We start from the raw sequence: 19,619 nt of genomic DNA on the forward strand, positions 1-19,619 counted from the left end.
GATAGAAAGCAGATTATTGCTTGCTGAGAGCTAGAGATTGATTGCAAGCAGTCATGAGGAATTTCTTAGAATGATGGAAGTATTCCAAAAACTGAATTGTGGTGATGTTTGCACAAATCTATAAATTTACTAGAACTCATTGAACTGTACACCTAAAATGGATGAATTAATAGTATGTAAAGTTGATGTTAATAAAGCCAAGAAACATTTTTAACAATGTGTTCATGGTCTATCTTTTTAATTGAGCATTTAGTCCATTTACTGTTTTTGTAATTATAGATATACTAGAGGCCCGGTGCACAAAATTTGTGCATGGGGAGGGGTGTTGTCCCTCAACCTGGCCTGCACCCTCTCCAATCTGGGACCCCTCGGGAGATGTCTGACTGCCGGTTTAGGGCAGGCTGGGCTGAGGGACCCTCCCCAAGTGCATGAATTTTGTGCACCAGGCCTCTAGTTTACTATAAAAGTCCCCGCTAATGTTACAATTTTAAACCCATAAGACATTTGATTATTTTATACAGTCAATATTTATTTAATTATAGACATATACATTTTTTGTTGTCATTCACATATATATGTATATATAGTACAGAGAGGAAGGGAGAGGGAGAGAGATAGAAACATCAATGATAAGAGAAAATCAATAATTGGCTGCCTCCTGTACAACCACACTGGGGATTGAGCCCGCACCCTGGGCACATGCCCTGACCGGGAATTGAACTGTGAGCTCCTGATTCATAGGTTGACGCTCTTGTTGTCATTCTTTATTATATCTCAGACTCTTCATTCATTATTCATTTCTCAAAAACCTTTCTTTTTAGTAATGAAAGGTGACATAATGCAGTGGTTAAGAGCGTGGCTTCTGAAGCAAAGCCGCTTTGTTTTTTAAACTGCTTTTTATTTCTGCTTTACAAAATAGAGAAACTATGGCAGAAGGATACCTAGTAACATCTAGTAAGTTTCAGAGGCAGGATTTTAACCCACTAAGCTCTTATATTTAAACCCAACAGCATCCCCACCACCGTGGAAAGCTTCTATAACCCCTGATCTAAGAAATCTGTCGGTGGCACAGCAGACCAGAGCCCTTCTCCACTGTCAGCAAAAAAATGTACAGGTTCAAAGTCTTCTCACACCTGAGGTTCATGAAGTTCATAAAATTCCTCTGAAAATATTAATTTTATAAGGAAGTCACAGGTGACTTGAAATTCAGCTTTATGAATGCTTATAGGTCATTGGAACAGTCTTGCGAATGAACAGGACAAGACCCCTTCCATAGATATCCAGTTCTGTCTGGACTCCCTCCTCCATGCTGCATTTAGTTCTGGGCAAACTCAAGAGCAGACCTTTGCTCTGGGAAGCCAATCATTGAATTTCTCCAAATATAAAGTCATTTAGATATTGTACTATGGAATTATTAAATGCTAGATAGATTGTGAAATCATCTCTGATGGAGAGGGTCCTTTCAGAAGTGAGGTTAACACAGAACAGTCCTCTAGACCTTCCAGATTGTCTACTATCTTTATAAGTCTTTCTACTGCATCACAGGACAGCATCCCGGAGGCATTGGCTCTGAACTTGGCCTCTAGGTCCTTCTGGCTCAGTGGCTTCCTCCAGTGACCATAGAAGGTATCAGCGCGCTCCGTGAAGGTGGCTCCATCCTTGAGGGTGACGCTTATCTCACAGTATAGTGTGTTGAAGTTTGGCAGGTTGTCCTGAGGATGCTCCAGCTCCACCTTGCAAAGTAACTCTCTCACCTGCGGCCTGTTGATCTGGTGTTTGTGGAATGATGAAACCGTGATGCCACCATCGAGCAGCATGACACAGGCCACATACTGGAAGGAGTGACGGGCTTCATGCTCCGAGTCTGGGAAAGGCCGGTTTACATACTGGACATCTGGAATTCTGAGCACAATTCTCTCAATGTGGTCAATGGGACACATGGTTCTGTCTGTTACAAGGTGCTTCCTCACGGATGCAGCGGCGTCTGCCACCCAGTGGGTGGCCAGATGTGCAGGGAAACTCTTGAAAGCCACATCCTGCTGGTCCAGGAGCCAAGTGTAAGAATCTAGGTTTGGAAGGACTTTGGGGGAGTAGTTGGTATAGAAGGCCCCGAATCCAGTCTGCGTGTCCAAGACCTGCTTGTTTCCCTGGAGACCCAGCATTGCCAGAAAAACAGCTTCTATCCCGTGCCTGGCAGCATTGCCCATATGAAGAGGCTTGGTCTGAGTGGCGGCATTTGCCATGGGTGCCCCGGCATGAGAAACAGCAATAGCCAAGGCCTTCTGGCAGTTTGTCATGCTGAGCCCTAAAATCTTGGATGCAGCAGCAGCACTACCCAAAGTTCCTACCACCGACGGGGGATGGAATCTGAAAAGCAAAAGGCAGTATTAGAGATTTACAAACCTCAACCACCAGGAGGCAGTATAGTATAAAGATCAGGAACTTAGATCATGGGGCTATACTGCCTGGGTTCAAATCTCAGCTCTTCCACTTACTAGCTGAGTGATCTTGGGGAAAGTTATTCAACTTCTCTGTACTGTTTTCTCTTACTAAAATGGCAATAATAATAGTATCTACCTTATAGGGTTTTGTGAGTTTTGAATGGATTCACATGCTTACAACAGTGCCGGAGACAGTAAATTTTTTATAAATGGTACTTTTATAATTATTGTAGAAAGGTGAAAGTTGTTGATTGCTGAAAGATCATGTAAGTAACTATGAAAATTAAAGGCCTTTTAGAAACTGTGTAAGTTCACTCAGTATTCCAATTTACACCTCTCCTAGCAGGCTGGACCAAGTGACAAGATAAATATTGTATTGAACCATATGATACAGCCCGCATTTGACCTTTTTTGCCCTATGGCTTGAACAGTCAGGTTTGGGATATTCTGTGTGTTCTCATTAGTCTGAAGAACCCGAACAAATATCAAAGTAGATTCTGCTTTGATGAGATCAGGAATATTCAGGGTACCCACAGGTCCTGGATGATGTTCTAAACCCAAAGGGAAATTTTCATGAGCACTTCTGAAGTCATATTTTTGTATATATAGTTTGATATGTGACTGGTGACCTGAGTTATCTGCCAGCACTAATATTAACATCTTCAGTTGAGCCACACTTTATGCCAGAAAGCTCTACAGAAGTAACGATTCACAGATGAAAGGGAATATGACTGTCTCTTCGTGGGGTAAATATTTTCCATACCTTTTCGGTATGTCATTGGCGTCCTTGGAAAAATTCATTAGTCGGCCTTGCACTTCAATCCCAACATTGAAAGCAAGCAGAAGGTCAAGACCAGAAAACTTTGGACTTGGAGGTAGGGCTTCTGATAAAGCCATGAGTACAGGAAGGACAGCTCCAGAAGGGTGGGTGGCAGGATACCACGTGTCATCAAAATCCATTGAGTGAATCTATGAAGGCAGACACACAAACAACAACCAAAACCAAAATATATTTCCCTGAATGCAATGGCTTTTGGACCAGTAAGCATTTAGTTTAGTAATAGCCTTGTTGGATGTGAGATTTTAGATCTGATTCCTGAAAATAAAACCTGAATAGGCGGTGATTCTTGATCACATAGCTGGGCACTTGACAGACTGTCCTCTGCCAAAAGCAGGCAGTACCTTGGGGAGCAGCTAGTGAGCCCCAGGGAGCTCGCGTCTTATCCAGGTGACCAGAGCTCTCTGCCATAGCCCCTGAAAAGATCTATATTTCCCTTATAAACAAAGCAGTGGGATTAGGTGGTTGCTTCATCCTTCCCTCTCCCGCTTCCTCCTCCACCCTTCAAGTAAGTTGCACTAAAACTTTAATGTCATTTGTTCCATATCGGGCCATATATTTGTGTACTTTTTATTATGAAATAATTTTAGACTTATGGAGAAGTTGCAAGAACTTTTGAACCAAGATTATATACTAAGCTATATTTTAAAACCATTATTTTCTGCTATGAGGTTTTAGTCCTCTTTAACCCCTTTACTTTAACCTCTTTAATTTTTTCTTATATGAAATAGTAATAACCAGAAGTTCATTTAAAATAGATTTTTATGTTTATTGGATGTGTCTGGTGCACTTTCTACTGCTTACTGGACATTTATTCCTTGGATGCACCATCGGATTTGACTTTCAATATTCTGAGCTACTATCCCCTCACACCATAAATATATCTCAAAAACCCAACATATTCATGTCCAAATTATATCTTCTATAAAGCATAAAAATTGTCTCTTAGACAGGAAATGCTGATTTTTGTTTCAGAAAATAAAGATATCATATAGCCATTATTTCTTTTTCAGTAAATATTTGTTGAATGAATCAATTAATGAATTAATGAATAAATAAATAAAAGGCTGGTTACTGGATAGAAAGTGGTACTCAAGAAATTGAGTCTGGATATTGGGTTTTATATTCTCTGCTATATACATTCAGAGTTTAGAGTTTGAGCTACCTTAGAGGCTGAGCTATCTAAATCCTATCTTATTTCCCTTGCTTCACAATTGATTTAGAAAGTATCAATTCACTATGAAAACTGAGATTACTACATAGGAAGGAGGGCAGTCCACGTCATCTCTATGAATTTCAATGATGTCATTAGTAAAATATGGAAATTTAGCAATTTCTGAGATATTTCCTGACTCTGAAAATTACTGTATTTGTCTAACAGTGGAAAAGACATGGAAATCTCCTTACAGCCACACCGTTGACAAAAGCAGCATATGTCGGTGGGAGTCTCAAGGTTGGCCGCCCCCAAACAGTGCTGGATACATTGGAACTGTAGATCTGGAACAAAAGATATAGAGTGTGAACATAGCATGCCAAGCTTTCATTGCAGGAGTCATTCTTCATCTTTGGAGGCATTACATTAATAGTCCTTAATTGAACCCTTTGTGCTATGTTAAATCAAAGCCTTAATCATTAGATTCTTCTCTTCCTTGTAGGACAATACATAACTTTCTCCATTGAAGTGAGAAGAGATACTGTTGCTTGACCCAGACCATGATTCATAAGTGCTCTAGGGAGTAGAGTCTGAATTTACTCTTATTTACTCCTCGTGGGTAAGTACTAGGAAAAGTGAACTAACTGCCTAGACCAGGGGTGGGCAAACTTTTTGACTCGAGGGCCACAATGGGTTCTTAAACTGGACCGCAGGGCCGGAACAAAAGCATGGATGGAGTGTTTGTGTGAACTAATATAAATTCAAAGTAAACATCATTACATAAAAGGGTACGGTCTTTTTTTTTTTTTAGTTTTATTCATTTCAAATGGGCTGGATCCGGCCCGCGGGCTGTAGTTTGCCCACGGTTGGCCTATACCAAGCATATCCTCTGGAGGGTGGATGCTATGTCTCGCACATACACACCCCTCTCTGCACAGAGTGCTGGCCCAGCCCTTTCCCCAGAGACTCTCAAAGTCTTTGCATGAAGAAATCATCTTGGGTAGGTACTATTGCTTCTAAGACTCTCAGATAAAAAAAGCTTTCAGTCATAATAAAAAATAGGAGATATTACTAGTGTTAAGAATGGTAAAGCCAGTGACTTAGTGAAATATATGGATTAATATTAAAACTCAGATAATAGAACATAGAAAAGCATAACACTATATACAACAATGCTGTGTACACCAAGTAGTATTCCTAACACGAGGAGCAGAGCAGTAGAACACACACACAGCTCTGGTACACTCACGGGTACACTCATAAGCAGGCATGTGTGCACATTGGCTTTTACTTCTAAAGCAGGCATGAACTTACTTTACTATATTCGTTGGCTTTGTGAAACACTTCTGTATTGGTTCCCAGGAATCCAACGCCCAGCGTATCCAGAATCATCCTCTTGCTCCTCTGAATAACATGATCTGTCAGGTGTCCCACTTTCAAGCCATGGATCACTTTGGCAAAGCTTTCTGTGACGGACTTTAAAGGGAAGAGGGTTAGAACAGTGATACACTCACTGTGTATCTGCATTCGTCTTTTCTAGATGAAAACTCGAGGTACTTTTATGTAAAGAGTTTATTCCACTAGAGGGAACTCAATTGATCAAATTAAGTTTAATTTCTAAAAAATGAAACTAGACCACCAACTTACACCTTACACAAGAATAAACGCAAAATGGATAAAAGACTTAAATGTAAGTCAGAAATCATAAATATCCTAGAGAAAAACATAGGCAATAAAATCTCAGCCATCTATGGCAGCAATATTTTGCCAATATGTCTCCGATGGCAAGGGAAACTGAGGAAAGATAAACAAATGGGACTACATCAAACAAAAAAGCTTCTGCAAAGCAAAAGGAAACATCAACAAAATAAAAAGGGAACCCAATGTATGGGAGAACATATTCACCAATGACACATCTGATAAGGGGTTAATTTCCAAAATACATAAAAAACTTATATAACTGAATACCAGGAAGACAAACAATCCAATAAAAACATGGGCAAAGGCCCTAAATAGATACTTCTTGAAGTATCCATCTTATATAAAAACTGCTGTTTGAAATTTTAACCCTGATAGTATGGCTTCTGTCTTAAATAATAAGGAAAATAAGACTACTCCCATTCCAGAGAGGTCGTAAACTATGCCCCAGATAGAGTTGTCAGTGCTGACACCCAGACAGTTGCCAGGCCTTGAGATATAGTCTCATGGCCCCTTCCCAGCATGCAGGCCTTCTTTCTCAGAAGGCCCGGAAATCTCATTCCAAATTTGGGAGACAAAGGACTGGAAAAAGTATAAATAAAGAGAGTTTCCTCCATATTGGGGCCCAGAATTTGAAAGAAACATTTTTCTCTGGGCCTGCACAGAATTTAATAATAAAATGTAACTCCTGTAGTCGGCACTGCAGTTCAGCCTCTGCTTCGGCAGGGTGCTGTAACTGTAGTCGCTGGCCAGCTTAATAAAGGCTCCTAAATTTTGATCTGAGTCCCTGGTGGTCGTCTCCGCGGGTCACCCCATTACACTTTTCTAAAGAGAACATACAGATGGCCAATAGACATATGAAAAAATGTTTAAGGTCATTAATTATCAGAGAGATGCAAATAAAAACTACAATGAAGTATTACCCCACACTTGCTAGAATGGCTACCATGAACAAATCAACAAACAAATGTCAGCACAGATGTGGAGAAAAGGGAACCTTCATGCACTGCTGGTGGGAATGCAGACTGGTGCAGCCACTATGGAAAACAGTATGGAGTTTCCTCAAAAAATTAAAAATGGAACTGTTTGTTGACCCAGTGATTCCACTTCTGCAATATATCCTAAGAATCCTGAAATAGGAATCAGAAAGAATCTACTGTGGTTGTAGGTTCCTCCCTGGCCTCGGCCCTGGTCAGAGCTCCTTCTGGCCACTAAGGAAGAGGCCATGAGGAAATAGAGATGCAGCTGCTCAGCTGTCTATAGACTGGGTGACCATCTATTTCTAAAATATTATTTTGGTCTTTTTGACTTTCTCCTGATATTTACATCTCTTTTTAGTAAAATACTGTGATAATGTATAAATTAAGACAAAATATGCAGTCTTAATAAATATTTCACAAGTTCTTGCTATGTATCTGGCATTGTGCTAAGGTCTCTAGAATAACAAACTGAAATGCTATGGTTCTTTCTGTAGAAATCTTACCTTCTCTGGGGGACTAAAGACAGTAAACATATCATTACAAATACAATCTGGCAAAGCCAACGTTAACATACACAAAACTAGGAGGTTAAAATTCAATGAACGTATAATGATTCATTTTCTTCTTAACTTTATACAACAGACGTAAGTCTGTCATTGGTAAAACATTGCTAAAAAAACCCAAGATGCAGTTAATTAGATATCCCAGAGGCTATGAGAAACAGTAAAATGCCATTTTTGAAGTAGAAGCAGGTGGCTCTTCAAGGGAGAGGAAATTGAGACAATAAGAGGTAAGCTAGAAAACCAATTTAAATTAGCCACGTAAAATAGAACAATACCTTGAGCTTCATGGTCTAAAGAAGAGGTTTATCTCAGGAGTGAATTCAAGGAGTAATTCCTTTTCTGTGTGATTGCCTTTTATACCCGTCACTCCTCTCAAACCCAACCTCTTTCGCTTTGTTCTAACCTTAAAATTTGTACCATTTCAACACTTCCCACTTAAACTCATTTTGAGGAACCAGAGGTTTCCAGGGAGATAATGAATGACCTAGGTCATGCCTGATCACAAAGAAGAATAGTAACTCTGATGCAATCAAGTCTCCACGTAATAGGGAAATGATTAACTGGATACCGGCGGCGTGGGCCAGCACATAGTTTCTGCTGTTTTCCACCCTGCCTCCCTTTAAAACTCTTCTCCTTGGTTCAGAACTTCAGAGATGGTTTTTGGACATTAGTCCACCATATTCCCAGGCTGTTGGCTTCCTGATTAAAGCAACCTTTCCTTTCCACCCAACACTTGTCTCTCAAGTATTGACTTTCAAGCAGTGAGCAGCTGGGTTTTTCAGTAACAATTTGTCAAAATTAGGAAAATATTCACTCTTTTATGTAAGTATTACACTTCTAAAAAGTTATCCTAAGAATATAAACATGGATGTATGGAAATTTGGGCGAAAAATAAAATTTATAGCCTTGCTTCTTATTTAGTTAAAAATGAAACAATCAGTTTCTTCTCAAGGTGATGGAGTAGGTGGATGCTGCACTCACTTCCTCCCATGACTGCATGCAAATTAAAACTAAGTTATAGAACAGTCAACCTGGATAACCTTCTGGAGGCTAGCTGAACAGAAGTACTATAACTAAGGATATAAAGAAGAAGCCATGTCAAGACTGGTAGGAAGGGCAGAGACTTGAAACAGGCTGGCCCTGCACCTAAGTGTGACAGTGGAGAGTCTAGAGCAGCGGTTCTCAACCTGTGGGTCACGACCCCTTTGGCGGTCGAATGACCCTTTCACAGGGGTTGCCTAAGACCATCCTGCATATCAGATATTTACATTATGATTCATAATATTAGCAACATTACAGTTATGGAGTAGCAATGAAAATAATTTTATGGTTGGGTCACAACATGAGGAACTGTATTTAAAGGGCCAGAAGGTTGAGAACCACTGGTCTAGAGGGATATCTCAGCTGTAGAGGTCCCCCTTTAGGAACAAGGAGTCTCAGTCCCATGCTGGGCTCCTCATCCTGGAACACTGGTGTGGGAAGAGGAGTCCACATAATTTCTGTCTGTGAAATGTCCAGTAGGATGGAAGGCTGCTGGAAACCTCTTAAAGGGTCAGTGCAAAGACTCTGGCTGGCAGGCACACACCTTGGGATCTAGCAAGGGATAGTGGCTTGGGTCAGGAGGTGGCGGAGACATATAGGGAGAAACTGAGTTGTGTGGCTTTGGGTGAAGACTGGAAGGACAGCTGCCATTGTTCCTTTCTCAAGCCCTTGCCTCAACACGACCAAACCTGGATCTGTATCAGCCTGGTGAACTCTATTAGCTCCACCCTGAAAACTCCCTGAGATTCAGCCCAACATTCAGGCTGGTCTCAGGGTGCCTTTGGCCAACACGACCAAACCTGGATCTGTATCAGCCTGGTGAACTCTATTAGCTCCACCCTAAAAACTCCCTGAGATTCAGTCCAACATCCAGGCTGGTCTCAGGGTGCAATAGGCACCACGATGAAGATCAGAGCTTATTATACTTAGGGTTTTATACACACCAGTTCCCCCAGCAAATGCAAATTTAACAAAATTTAGACATGGCATATGTTCAAAATGCTCATGACAAACAACCATTTTGCATTCCCGCAAATAAAATTGTTTTATACTGTAAGCTGGAGGCGAGTGTAACTTATTTTTGTAATAAAGTTTTTATTTTTTTATGTGTCATTAATATAAATGTGTGTTAGTATACAGATATTCTGGTTTAAAAACTTAGAATTGCACACATTTCAGTATGTTTATTTGTACTTACATAATTTTAGAATAGTGGTTGCCAGTAGCCTGTATGTTTCACATTAACTGGTTCTTTTATGTTATCTTAATAAACCATTTTAGTATGTTGTAAAAACAAAACAAAACAAAACAAAACAAAAAAACCCCAAAACCTACCTCAGGCCTGGTACTGGTGACAGTCAGCCTTGGTTTGCAAAGTGGCTCCTCTCACCTGCATCCAGGTCTAGCACAGGCAGCTACCAAATGCATATTGCTTTATAGCTTCCAATGGGTAACCTCAGGCCAGTCACAAGCAACATCTGACATGACCTGCATTGGAGTTCCTCTCAAGAGGCCCCAGAACCAACACACCCAATGGCTGGATTTAGACCACAAGAGAGCATTATGCAATTAGCTATACAAGTGGCACACCCAAAGCAATATCTCAGAAATCATGGATCCTACTGCGGCAAATCCCATTCTGGAGCCCCCTCCCCTACCATCGCCCCCTATACACACACACACACACACACACACAGACACACACACACACACACACACACACACACACACACACACACAGCAATTCGTATACTGTTGTTGTGGCCAATTCATACAGCCAGCCAGACAGAGGGTCAATCTCCCCAAATGATGTGCCAACAGCAATCAGAGCTCAACAGGAGGTCACACACAACCCACACAAGGGACACTCTTGGAGCAGCTGGCTCAGGTAATCAGGGAGACAAAATCCATATTATTTCACTTATATGTGAAATCTAAAGAACAAAATAAACAAAACAGAAATAGACTCATAGATACAGAGAACAAAACTGAAGGTTGCCACATGGGAAGGTGAATGGGGAATTGGGTGAAAAAGGTGAAAAAATTAAGAAGTAAAAAATTGATAGTTACAGAATTGTCATGGGGATATATGGTATAGTATATAGAATATAGTCAGTAATATTTTAATAACTATGTATGGTGCCAGGTGGACGCTTGAATTGTTGGGAAGATCACTTCATCAATTATATAATTGTCTAACCACTATATGTACACCTGAAACTAATATAAAATAACATTGAATGTCAACTGTAATTGAAAAATAAAATTTTAAAAGGTTAAAAATGTAAACAATCAAATTCACCCAAAGAGTCTGGTTACCATTGTTTAGGGCAGTGATGGCGAACCTATGACACGCGTGTCAGAGGTGACACGTGAACTCATTTTTTTGGTTGATTTTTCTTTGTTAAATGGCATTTAAATATATAAAATAAATATCAAGAATATAAATCTTTGTTTTACTATGGTTGCAAATATCAAAAAAATTTCTATATGTGACACGGCACCAGAGTTAAGTTAGGGTTTTTCAAAATGCTGACACGCCGAGCTCTAAAGGTTCGCCATCACTGGTCTAGGGACACATGTGCCAACCGGAATTTCCTGGTAGCTTGAGATGAAGGGCATTGGGAGTTAATCATGCTTCTTCCAAGCTTGTTCTCTTGTGTGTTTGTCAACTGCATTTTCCATATATGCAGATCTTTGGTTCCTGGTCCTCTACTGCCTTTCTCCCGTACCCCCTATCATTGCCCAAATCTGCTTCAACACAGCTTGTCCAAGCCCTTCTCTTGTAATCAGTCACCGTGGCTTGTCTTGTCTGAACCTAACTCTGCTCCTGTGGGTAATTGTCATTTCCTTTGGGCTGTCTAGTCTAGGCCAATTGGCTTGTACTTATAGTGGGTACAAAAACCACTATACTATTTAATTTAATATTTGAGCCTGTTGTTCCAGATGTAGTGGCAGAACATTTTTAGGGAGGATTGCATTTCAATTTTGGAGGAAATATCCATGCACCTTGTTATTCTCCCCCAGTCCTATTACCGAAGGGAGATTTTGGGACAAAGGAATTAAACTGCTCTGCATTAAAATGTAAAAGGTGGTGTCTCTGGGAGAAGAGGTTAATATTTTTCTTCTCTTGGTTGGAGCCTGTGGAGAAAGAGTGTTGAGGCCCTGAAGAGAAGGCCAAGGCAGGGCCATGGATTGGGGGTGAGGGGTGAGGGGGTGATGCCCTGGTTATAAGCCAGAACCATATGGGAAAGTGGGAGAGGTGGTCAACAAGGTACTCCATGTGGAGGGATACAGGCAGACACATTTAAGGAGCAGTGAGATAAAATATCCAATTTGAAGTTTTTCTTTACACCATGATAATTCCCTATGTGATCCTTAGGACATTTGTTAAATACTACAAGATAGTGTCAGCTGTGCTTTGGAGAATGAAGGGTTGAAAAGTTGTTTGGACATGAAGGGCTGGAGAATGAAGCTCAAGGTACCAATCAGGGGGAGAAGTGACTGGCGACTTGGGAAATGGAGGTGCTCTTTGGCTGTCCTACATAGTTAAGGAAGAGTCAAAGGAAAGGGGTATGATTGTACCTACTTGGTGGTATAAGGAAGAGGGATTCAGAAACATGAGGACTTGGGGACATTTGGATTCTTAAGTCCATTGCTGCTTAAACTATGGTCTAGACTGGGGAAAACCGGATGTAGGTTCAGTATTTACACAGATGGTGGTGGTATGCATCAGGGTACCATTTCAGATGATCTTTATTTTATATCATTGGACTCTAAATCCACCAGTGGAAGGGTGGATTTCTATATTCAAAGAATCGATGGGCATTTGGGCATGAGGTTCAAGAAACATATTTTCAGGTCATTTGCATAGACTCCAGCAAGTAAGAACAATCACAGATTTTGTGATTTATTGCTGGAAAGTCTACATATATTGGTAAAAAAAAAAAAGTAATCTGACTGAGTTGAAAGAAAATAGACATCTGATTTGACAGACACTTAAAACAGAACTATCCTAAGCATGATTCCAGTTGGGATTTCTGGAGTTTTCAGCTTACATTTCTATGCTTAGACATTTAGGGAGTCCTAAGACCACTTTTACATGAAGAATAGACTCCAGCAAACCGGTTTCAGCACAGATTTTGTGATTTATTGCTGGATAGTCTACATATATTGGTAAAAAAAAAAAAGTAATCTGACTGAGTTGAAAGAAAATAGACATCTGATTTGACAGACACTTAAAATAGAAATATCCTAAGCATGATTCCAGTTGGGATTTCTGGAGTTTTCAGCTTACATTTCTATGCTTAGACATTTAGGGAGTCCTAAGACCACTTTTACATGAAGAATGGGCTATGATGACCTCCACCATCTCACCGTGGACAAGCTTGATAAATGAGGAAATTTATTAAATCTGGTGAGCTTTAATGGAAGTTTTCTTTTTCAGCTTCTCTGGGCCTCAGGTTTTGTCACTATTGACTTCAGAAGAAGAGTTGGTTCAATTATTTTCTGGTTTAATTACTGTGTGCTTTTTATGGAATTGTGATCAATTTAAAGACGAAGGCTCTCTGTAATTAGTCACTTTCTAACTATCTAGGGGCTTAAATAATAAATTGTATATTGATGGCACCTCTTCAATCAAAAACAACTGATGACTTCCTGTTGCCTTTTGCTCCTTGCTCTAAGTAGAAGCCAGAGCAATTGTTTCTAAATGCAGATCTACTCTTCCATCACTCTCTGGAGGAAAGCAAGGGCAGTGAGCAGCCAGAGATGTGTTTGTCCCTGAAGGGACATTTGGCCATGTCTGGAGACATTCACCAAATTATGACCTCTAGTGGATAGGGTCCAGGGATGGGGCTAAACATTCTACAATGTAGAGGCCTGCACCCTCACCCCCCAACAACAAATTAGCTGGCAAAAATGCTAATTGTATCAAAATTGAGAAATCCTTATGTGTAGGGGTTAATTCTAGGAGCCCTCCAAAATATCCTAAGCTTAAAGTGACTGCATGTTTCTATGGGGCAAAAGAGTTCCCAGTTTATATCCCTTTTAAAATCAGAAAGTTTTGTTTAGTGAGGAATCCGATCTACTCTGTTGATCACTCATTCCAGGATCTCAAGCAGAGTCCACACATAGTAGGTATTCAGTACATTTTTGTTGAATGAATTAATACAAACCTGATGTTCTCATTAAGTCAGTCATACTAACACATGAATGAAATTTAACCCCCTGTTTTTCCCAGTAGAAATGTGTCAAGAAGATATATACCTTTTTTAATGGTGATGGCTTTTATTCTACTATGAAAAGCTGCTCTGACAGCAGTAAAATACAATGAAGAGATCTCTCTTTATATTGGCAAGAGCAACTCCAGCTACAAGATATTATTTATGAATAAATTATTTGTGAATAAATTAAGAATATTTGAAACAACAAACCAGGAATGTAAGAATGTAGACTATTTCTAAGAAAGAGAAACCATTTAATGTTGCCCAGAGTAGCTGATTTGGGGTATTTGAATTTCAGTTTTTCTTTTCCTGCCTTGTACTTCCTGTGCCACTATTGAACAAAATCTTGATGAGTCAGTCTCTGGATTATAATTATTGTTTCATTTTTTTGAAAGCTTATGTTTTATCAGAGATCACAGTGGTAGTGTTACCCAAATGGCAAACTGGAGTCCTGATTCCAGGTCTTCGTCCTATGAAGAATAAAATTCGTGGACTAAAAGATTTTAAGCAAAAGAGTAGAAATTTATTGCAAGCCTATGCAAACTCCCCGCCTAGGGGCTGGGGTCCCAAAAAGAGTAACCCCTGACCCTCTTTGTCTAAGGGTTTATGAATGTTGGCTGCTTCTTTGTCTGTCTATGCTACTGTCTAATTGGATCCCTCCTCATTTTATGTCCCCTCCAGTTTTTTCCTAATTGGTCGATTCCCTGCTCTTGTAACATTCTGCTGCCCTCTGTGCTTGTAAGATAAACATTCCAGCCATTTGGAGCTGTCTCCACCCATCATGTATGCATTCCTTTCCCATAACCCTACCCTATCTGTGGTGAGCTGTTTCTGTTTCCCTCAGTAGCAACCAGGAGTTTTTTCCTAATTGGTCGATTCCCTGCTCTTGTAACATTCTGCTGCCCTCTGTGCTTGTAAGATAAACATTCTAGCCATTTGGAGCTGTCTCCACCCATCATGTATGCATTCCTTTCCCATAACCCTACCCTATCTGCCTCTCTTATCTCTAAATCCTCTCAGTAGCAACCAGGGTTTTTTTCCCCCCTGATTAGTTCTTTGTTAATTCATTTGAAATATTGAAACATACAATGAAAATGTTTCTGTAAAAGAGGAAACTCTGGGGCAAAGTATATTTAATTTCCTTAAAACAACAGCAGCAACCACAATAACTGTGGTACATTTACACAATGGAACACTAAACTGCTGTAAAAAAGAAGGAAGTCTTACCATTTGCAACAGCATGGATGAACTGGAGAGCATTATGCTGAGCGAAATAAGCCAGTTGGAGAAAGAAAATATCACATGATCTCACTCATTTGTGGAATATAACGAACAACATAAACTGATGAACAAAAATAGAACCAGAGACATAGAAGCATTGAACAGACTGTCCAACCTATGAGGGAAGGTGGGGGCTGAAGGGGTAAGAGGTCAACCAAAGGGCTGGTATTCATGCATATGAGCATAACCAATGGATACAGACAGTAGGAGGGTGAGGGCATGTGCTGGGGAGTGGGGGTGGCCGGGGAGAGGTCAATGGGGGACAAAGGTGACTCATGTAATACTTTAAACAATAAAGAATTTAAATAAAAAAATAACTCTCTATCTACTATTGCTCTGACTCCATTTTTCCCAAACCCTAGGCAATAAGAGAAAATCAGACTTTTACAAGGATGCTGAAAACTTCAATAAAAGAGCAAAAGGAATATTTTAAAATAATATTTAAGAGAGTGCCTTGCAGAGTCAATGGTTATTTTGTATGTATGTGTTCTCCATATGTTCTTTTGTGTGTGTGTATGTGTCTGTGTATGATCCTTTATTGCAAGGATCATAACTCCCCACCTAGGGGCTGGGTTCCCAAAAAGAGTAACCCCTGAGTCTCTTTGTCTAAGGGTTTACAAATGCTTTCTTTACCCAGTTATTAAACTTTCAATAGAACTTGTTAAGTGCACAGGAAGTGAGGAATTTGAACTATTGAATTAATGTGTGACTGTAAAAATCATTGCTTAAATACAATCGATTCAACACATTTTCTTGTGAAGAAATCTTTCCATTTGTGAAAGCTCAGGATGGTTATAATTTATTCTCTAAATCACTTTATGTAAAAGAAAAGTATTGCTTGTAGCTTTTTTCATAAGCATAAAATAGCCCGCCTGCATTTCTTAGTTAACTAGCAAATACTGAGTGATTATCCACTGGCTATATTACTCTGCACCAGATGTTTGCTAAAAGCAGAATAAAATGAATGGATATCTTATTTGAATACATCTGGCAGACATTTAAAAAACTTTCATGCAGAAATTGTATATGCACAGTTAACAGACAGAATAGATTCTAGGTAGTTCTTGCTCTTTTGAAGTTATATTTAAACTAGAGGTCCGGTGCACGAATTCATGCACAGGTGGGGTCCAGCCGGCCTGATTGGGGCCTGATCGGGGCTAGGCCAGTTGGGGGTGGGGCTGCAGGAGGTTGGCTGGCCCTGCCCCTGATGGAGGTGGGGGGCCGATTGGGGGCTGCGCCGTGTGTGTCATAGCAACCAGTCATTCTGGTTGCTCGGCTTTTATATATATAGATAAAGATTTGTCATGGACCTCAAAAGAAATGCAGTTAAGTATTTCAGCAGCAAAGATCTAGGTATCCCCTTTTGATTTTGTTATAGAACAGTAAGAGTTCATCCACCCAGTGTTAGCAGAGGCAAACACTAGACACCGAGAATTGCAGTGGAGAAATGTTGGCTATTTTGTTATGAAAGTTGCGAAGGAGGATGAGAAGCTAATGCTCAAAAGCCTGAACTACCCAATAGCATGTAGATTACAGATTATATTGGGCAAAATTACAAGACACTGTGGGTTAGGGGTTTGGGATCCTGCTGAGCTGATTGGTTAGAAGTGAGGTAAGGGTAATGGCTCATTTCTTCAGGTCTGGAGGATGGCTCTGAGGTCTTTTCTGGCATCCCTCTGTCTGGTTTCAGCGGAAAGTAGCCAGAGGGTTGTTCCACCTTAGGCTCAGGAACTGAAGCATAACTTGGGTCAAGGTATTATCTTTAGCTTGGCAGAGGTCAGGACCTTGTGATCATTAGTCAGGTGTGGGCTACAGTCTTCTGCTGCTTTGGTGGTTGCTGATTACCTGGGGAAAAGGCTAGGTCTCTCCCTCTCTATGAAATAGATTATTTTTAGAGCTAGGATTTAAAACTCAATTTAATCAAAGTCATAAGGACCCTCAGTTTCAATATTCCCATTTCACACCAGAGGCTCTTTTTCAAGTGATCTTTCTTCAGCTCAGAGAAATTTTCTTCTGTTGTTTTCTTGATCCAGTTTCCTCTCTATTCTTCTTCTGAACATATATTAATGGGCCGATTGCATTTATCTTGCATTTATCCTCCATGTTGCCACTTGATTCTTGTAATTTCCATATTTTTGCATTTCTGTTCAATGCTCTGATAAGGATTGTATGACTTGGTCTTCCAATCACCAACTTGATCTTAAGTTGTGCCAATTCTGATATTCAGCTCTTATAATGAGTTTTTTATTTTGGCAATCATGTTTTTATCTTATAAGAACTCTATTGTTCTCTGGTTAGTAGTTTACATATCAGCCTTCTCTTGTTTTATTTATTTATTTATTTATTTATTTATTTATTTATTTATTGCCATTTCTTCCAGGATCATTCACAATGTGTCTATATCTTAGTGCCTCTCATTCTGTTGTTTTTCCTCATTTGCTTATAATAACTTCCACAAGAAGTTATTTGCTGGTGTTTGGATGTACTCTCAACTGCAGGATCACTCTGTCTGTGATGGATGCTCTATCTCCTCAATCCCCCAATCTAGGATGACCACCCAAAGTCTTGGAGACCATGGAGCTCTTAAGGAAGCTCTCAAGCTCAGCTAAAGTGAGAGATACTGGTCAGGGTACAAAAATAGGAGGGCTAATATGATCATACACACTTGCATAATACTGTTTTAACATTTAAAAAATCTATAGGTAACAGGACCTACAGAGAGAATTCAGGTTTACTCACTGTCATCTCACTTTGGTGGAACTTTGGATGGAACCACCTCTTTAGTTTGCTCTTCTTAGATCAGCATCCATTGCTAGTCCAATCAATTGTGGCCAGGAGTGCTGGGGTCTCATGGGACCTGTGTGGTTACTTAGTCTTTAGAGGGGGATCACAGGTGTGCTGGTCATTATTTGGTGTGGCTTCTCATGTGTAATGATATTTTCCAAGAACTGTCATCATCTACTTTTCATATTTTTTTCTTTGTGTGTGTGTGTGTGTGTGTGTGTGTGTGTGTGTGTGTGTGTGTGTGGCTTTGCCCCATTTAGTTGAACATAGACCACTAAACAGGATATTTTGCTGATGTCTCAGTGATTTTTTTTCTTTTATCTCATTTCCATTTGCATATTTTCTTCATGGTTAATAAACTAAAGTTCTAAAAATTGGCTTATGAAGTTAGAGAAGAGAGAGAAAGAGAGAGAGAGAGAGAGAGAGAGAGAGAGAGAGAACAAAAGAGACATGAACGGATTCCAAGTCATTGCCAAGGCTGGGCCCCATGTAACATCACTTGTGGGCTCACCTTGGCAGATGATGACATTCACAGGACTGATTTCTATAATCTACCCCACCATTTTTGACATTGTTTCTGTAAATGATGACCTATTAACTAATATGTGACTGCAGATAAACAGCCTGTTTGCTTAAGAATTCTAGGAACTAACTTCAAAAGAATCAGACTCCAACCTTCAGACATTTAAGCTCTGGGAGATTTGCTGACCTTCAACCAGTTATCTGAACAGACTGTACTGACTTGCATGCCCCCTCCTTTTAATTCCTTTGTTCTGTTTTTTGTCCCCACTCCTCCCTTCTTACAAAAACCCCTGCCTGCATCCATTTATTAAGATGGTCTTTGCAATGTTAGTCCCCCATCTTCTTAGGCTGCCAGCTCTTGAATAAACCTACTTTCCTCCTACGAGTCCTTTCTTCTCCAGGCTTTTGAGCGGCAGGCAGCCAAACCTGGGTTTGATATTATATCAATTTTGCAAATCTTGATTTTTATCTGTGCACCCAAAGATGACTAGTATCCTAGAGACTGACTCTCACTAACCCAAGTTATATGAGAATGAGGAGTTAATCATAATTTCAATTTATTAATTTACATCAATCAGAATTTTATAATTTCTAGTGTCCATAGAAGTCTGCTATTTAGGCCCTTTTCTGTATCAAAGTGCTTGAGAAGGAGATTTAGCAATGCTCACTTGGTTAGTAGCAGAGGCATGGATGGAAAGCTGCCTTATACAGATCATGAAAAAGCCAGATCCTATCCTTGCTCCTGAAGTCATCCACCTCTCTGGTGCTCAGAGTATATGGGTTCACCAGATTTTCTACTAGATGCACTTGGCCAAATTCTTATTTGTTTCTCATAAATTACCTTTATTTTGTTTACCTTTTACTTTGCTCTGTGAAAACATGATACTTACAGCACAATGCAATCAACATTCCATTTAAGTTTTACATCTAAACATAATATCCTGGTCTGTCAGTGGGGTGGGTGAGATTTGTACCCTCCAAGTTTACCACACAATAAAACATAGAATCTGGATATGAAAGGGATGACAACTAACAGGTAAAATATACTATTGTCATGTTTCAATGAAAGAAAACTTCCTGTCAGCTGAAATAT

General features: G+C 39.9%; 1 protein-coding gene across 1 annotated transcript; it reads right to left on the bottom strand.

Annotated features, from left to right (window-relative positions):
- Nucleotides 1-679: 679 nt before the first annotated feature.
- On the bottom strand, nucleotides 680-7,993 carry IRG1 (immunoresponsive 1 homolog (mouse)). Its single transcript, XM_005871633.2, has 5 exons — nucleotides 7,949-7,993; nucleotides 5,747-5,908; nucleotides 4,687-4,776; nucleotides 3,205-3,410; nucleotides 680-2,367 (listed from the first exon to the last, which is right to left on the bottom strand). The coding sequence occupies exons 1-5, from the start codon at nucleotides 7,958-7,960 to the stop codon at nucleotides 1,422-1,424; spliced, it is 1,416 nt and encodes a 471-aa protein (XP_005871695.1). The 5' UTR covers nucleotides 7,961-7,993; the 3' UTR covers nucleotides 680-1,421.
- Nucleotides 7,994-19,619: the final 11,626 nt, after the last annotated feature.

This window comes from Myotis brandtii, unplaced genomic scaffold (genome assembly GCF_000412655.1).
Source record: "Myotis brandtii unplaced genomic scaffold, ASM41265v1 scaffold350, whole genome shotgun sequence".
NCBI classification, from domain to species: domain Eukaryota; kingdom Metazoa; phylum Chordata; class Mammalia; order Chiroptera; family Vespertilionidae; genus Myotis; species Myotis brandtii.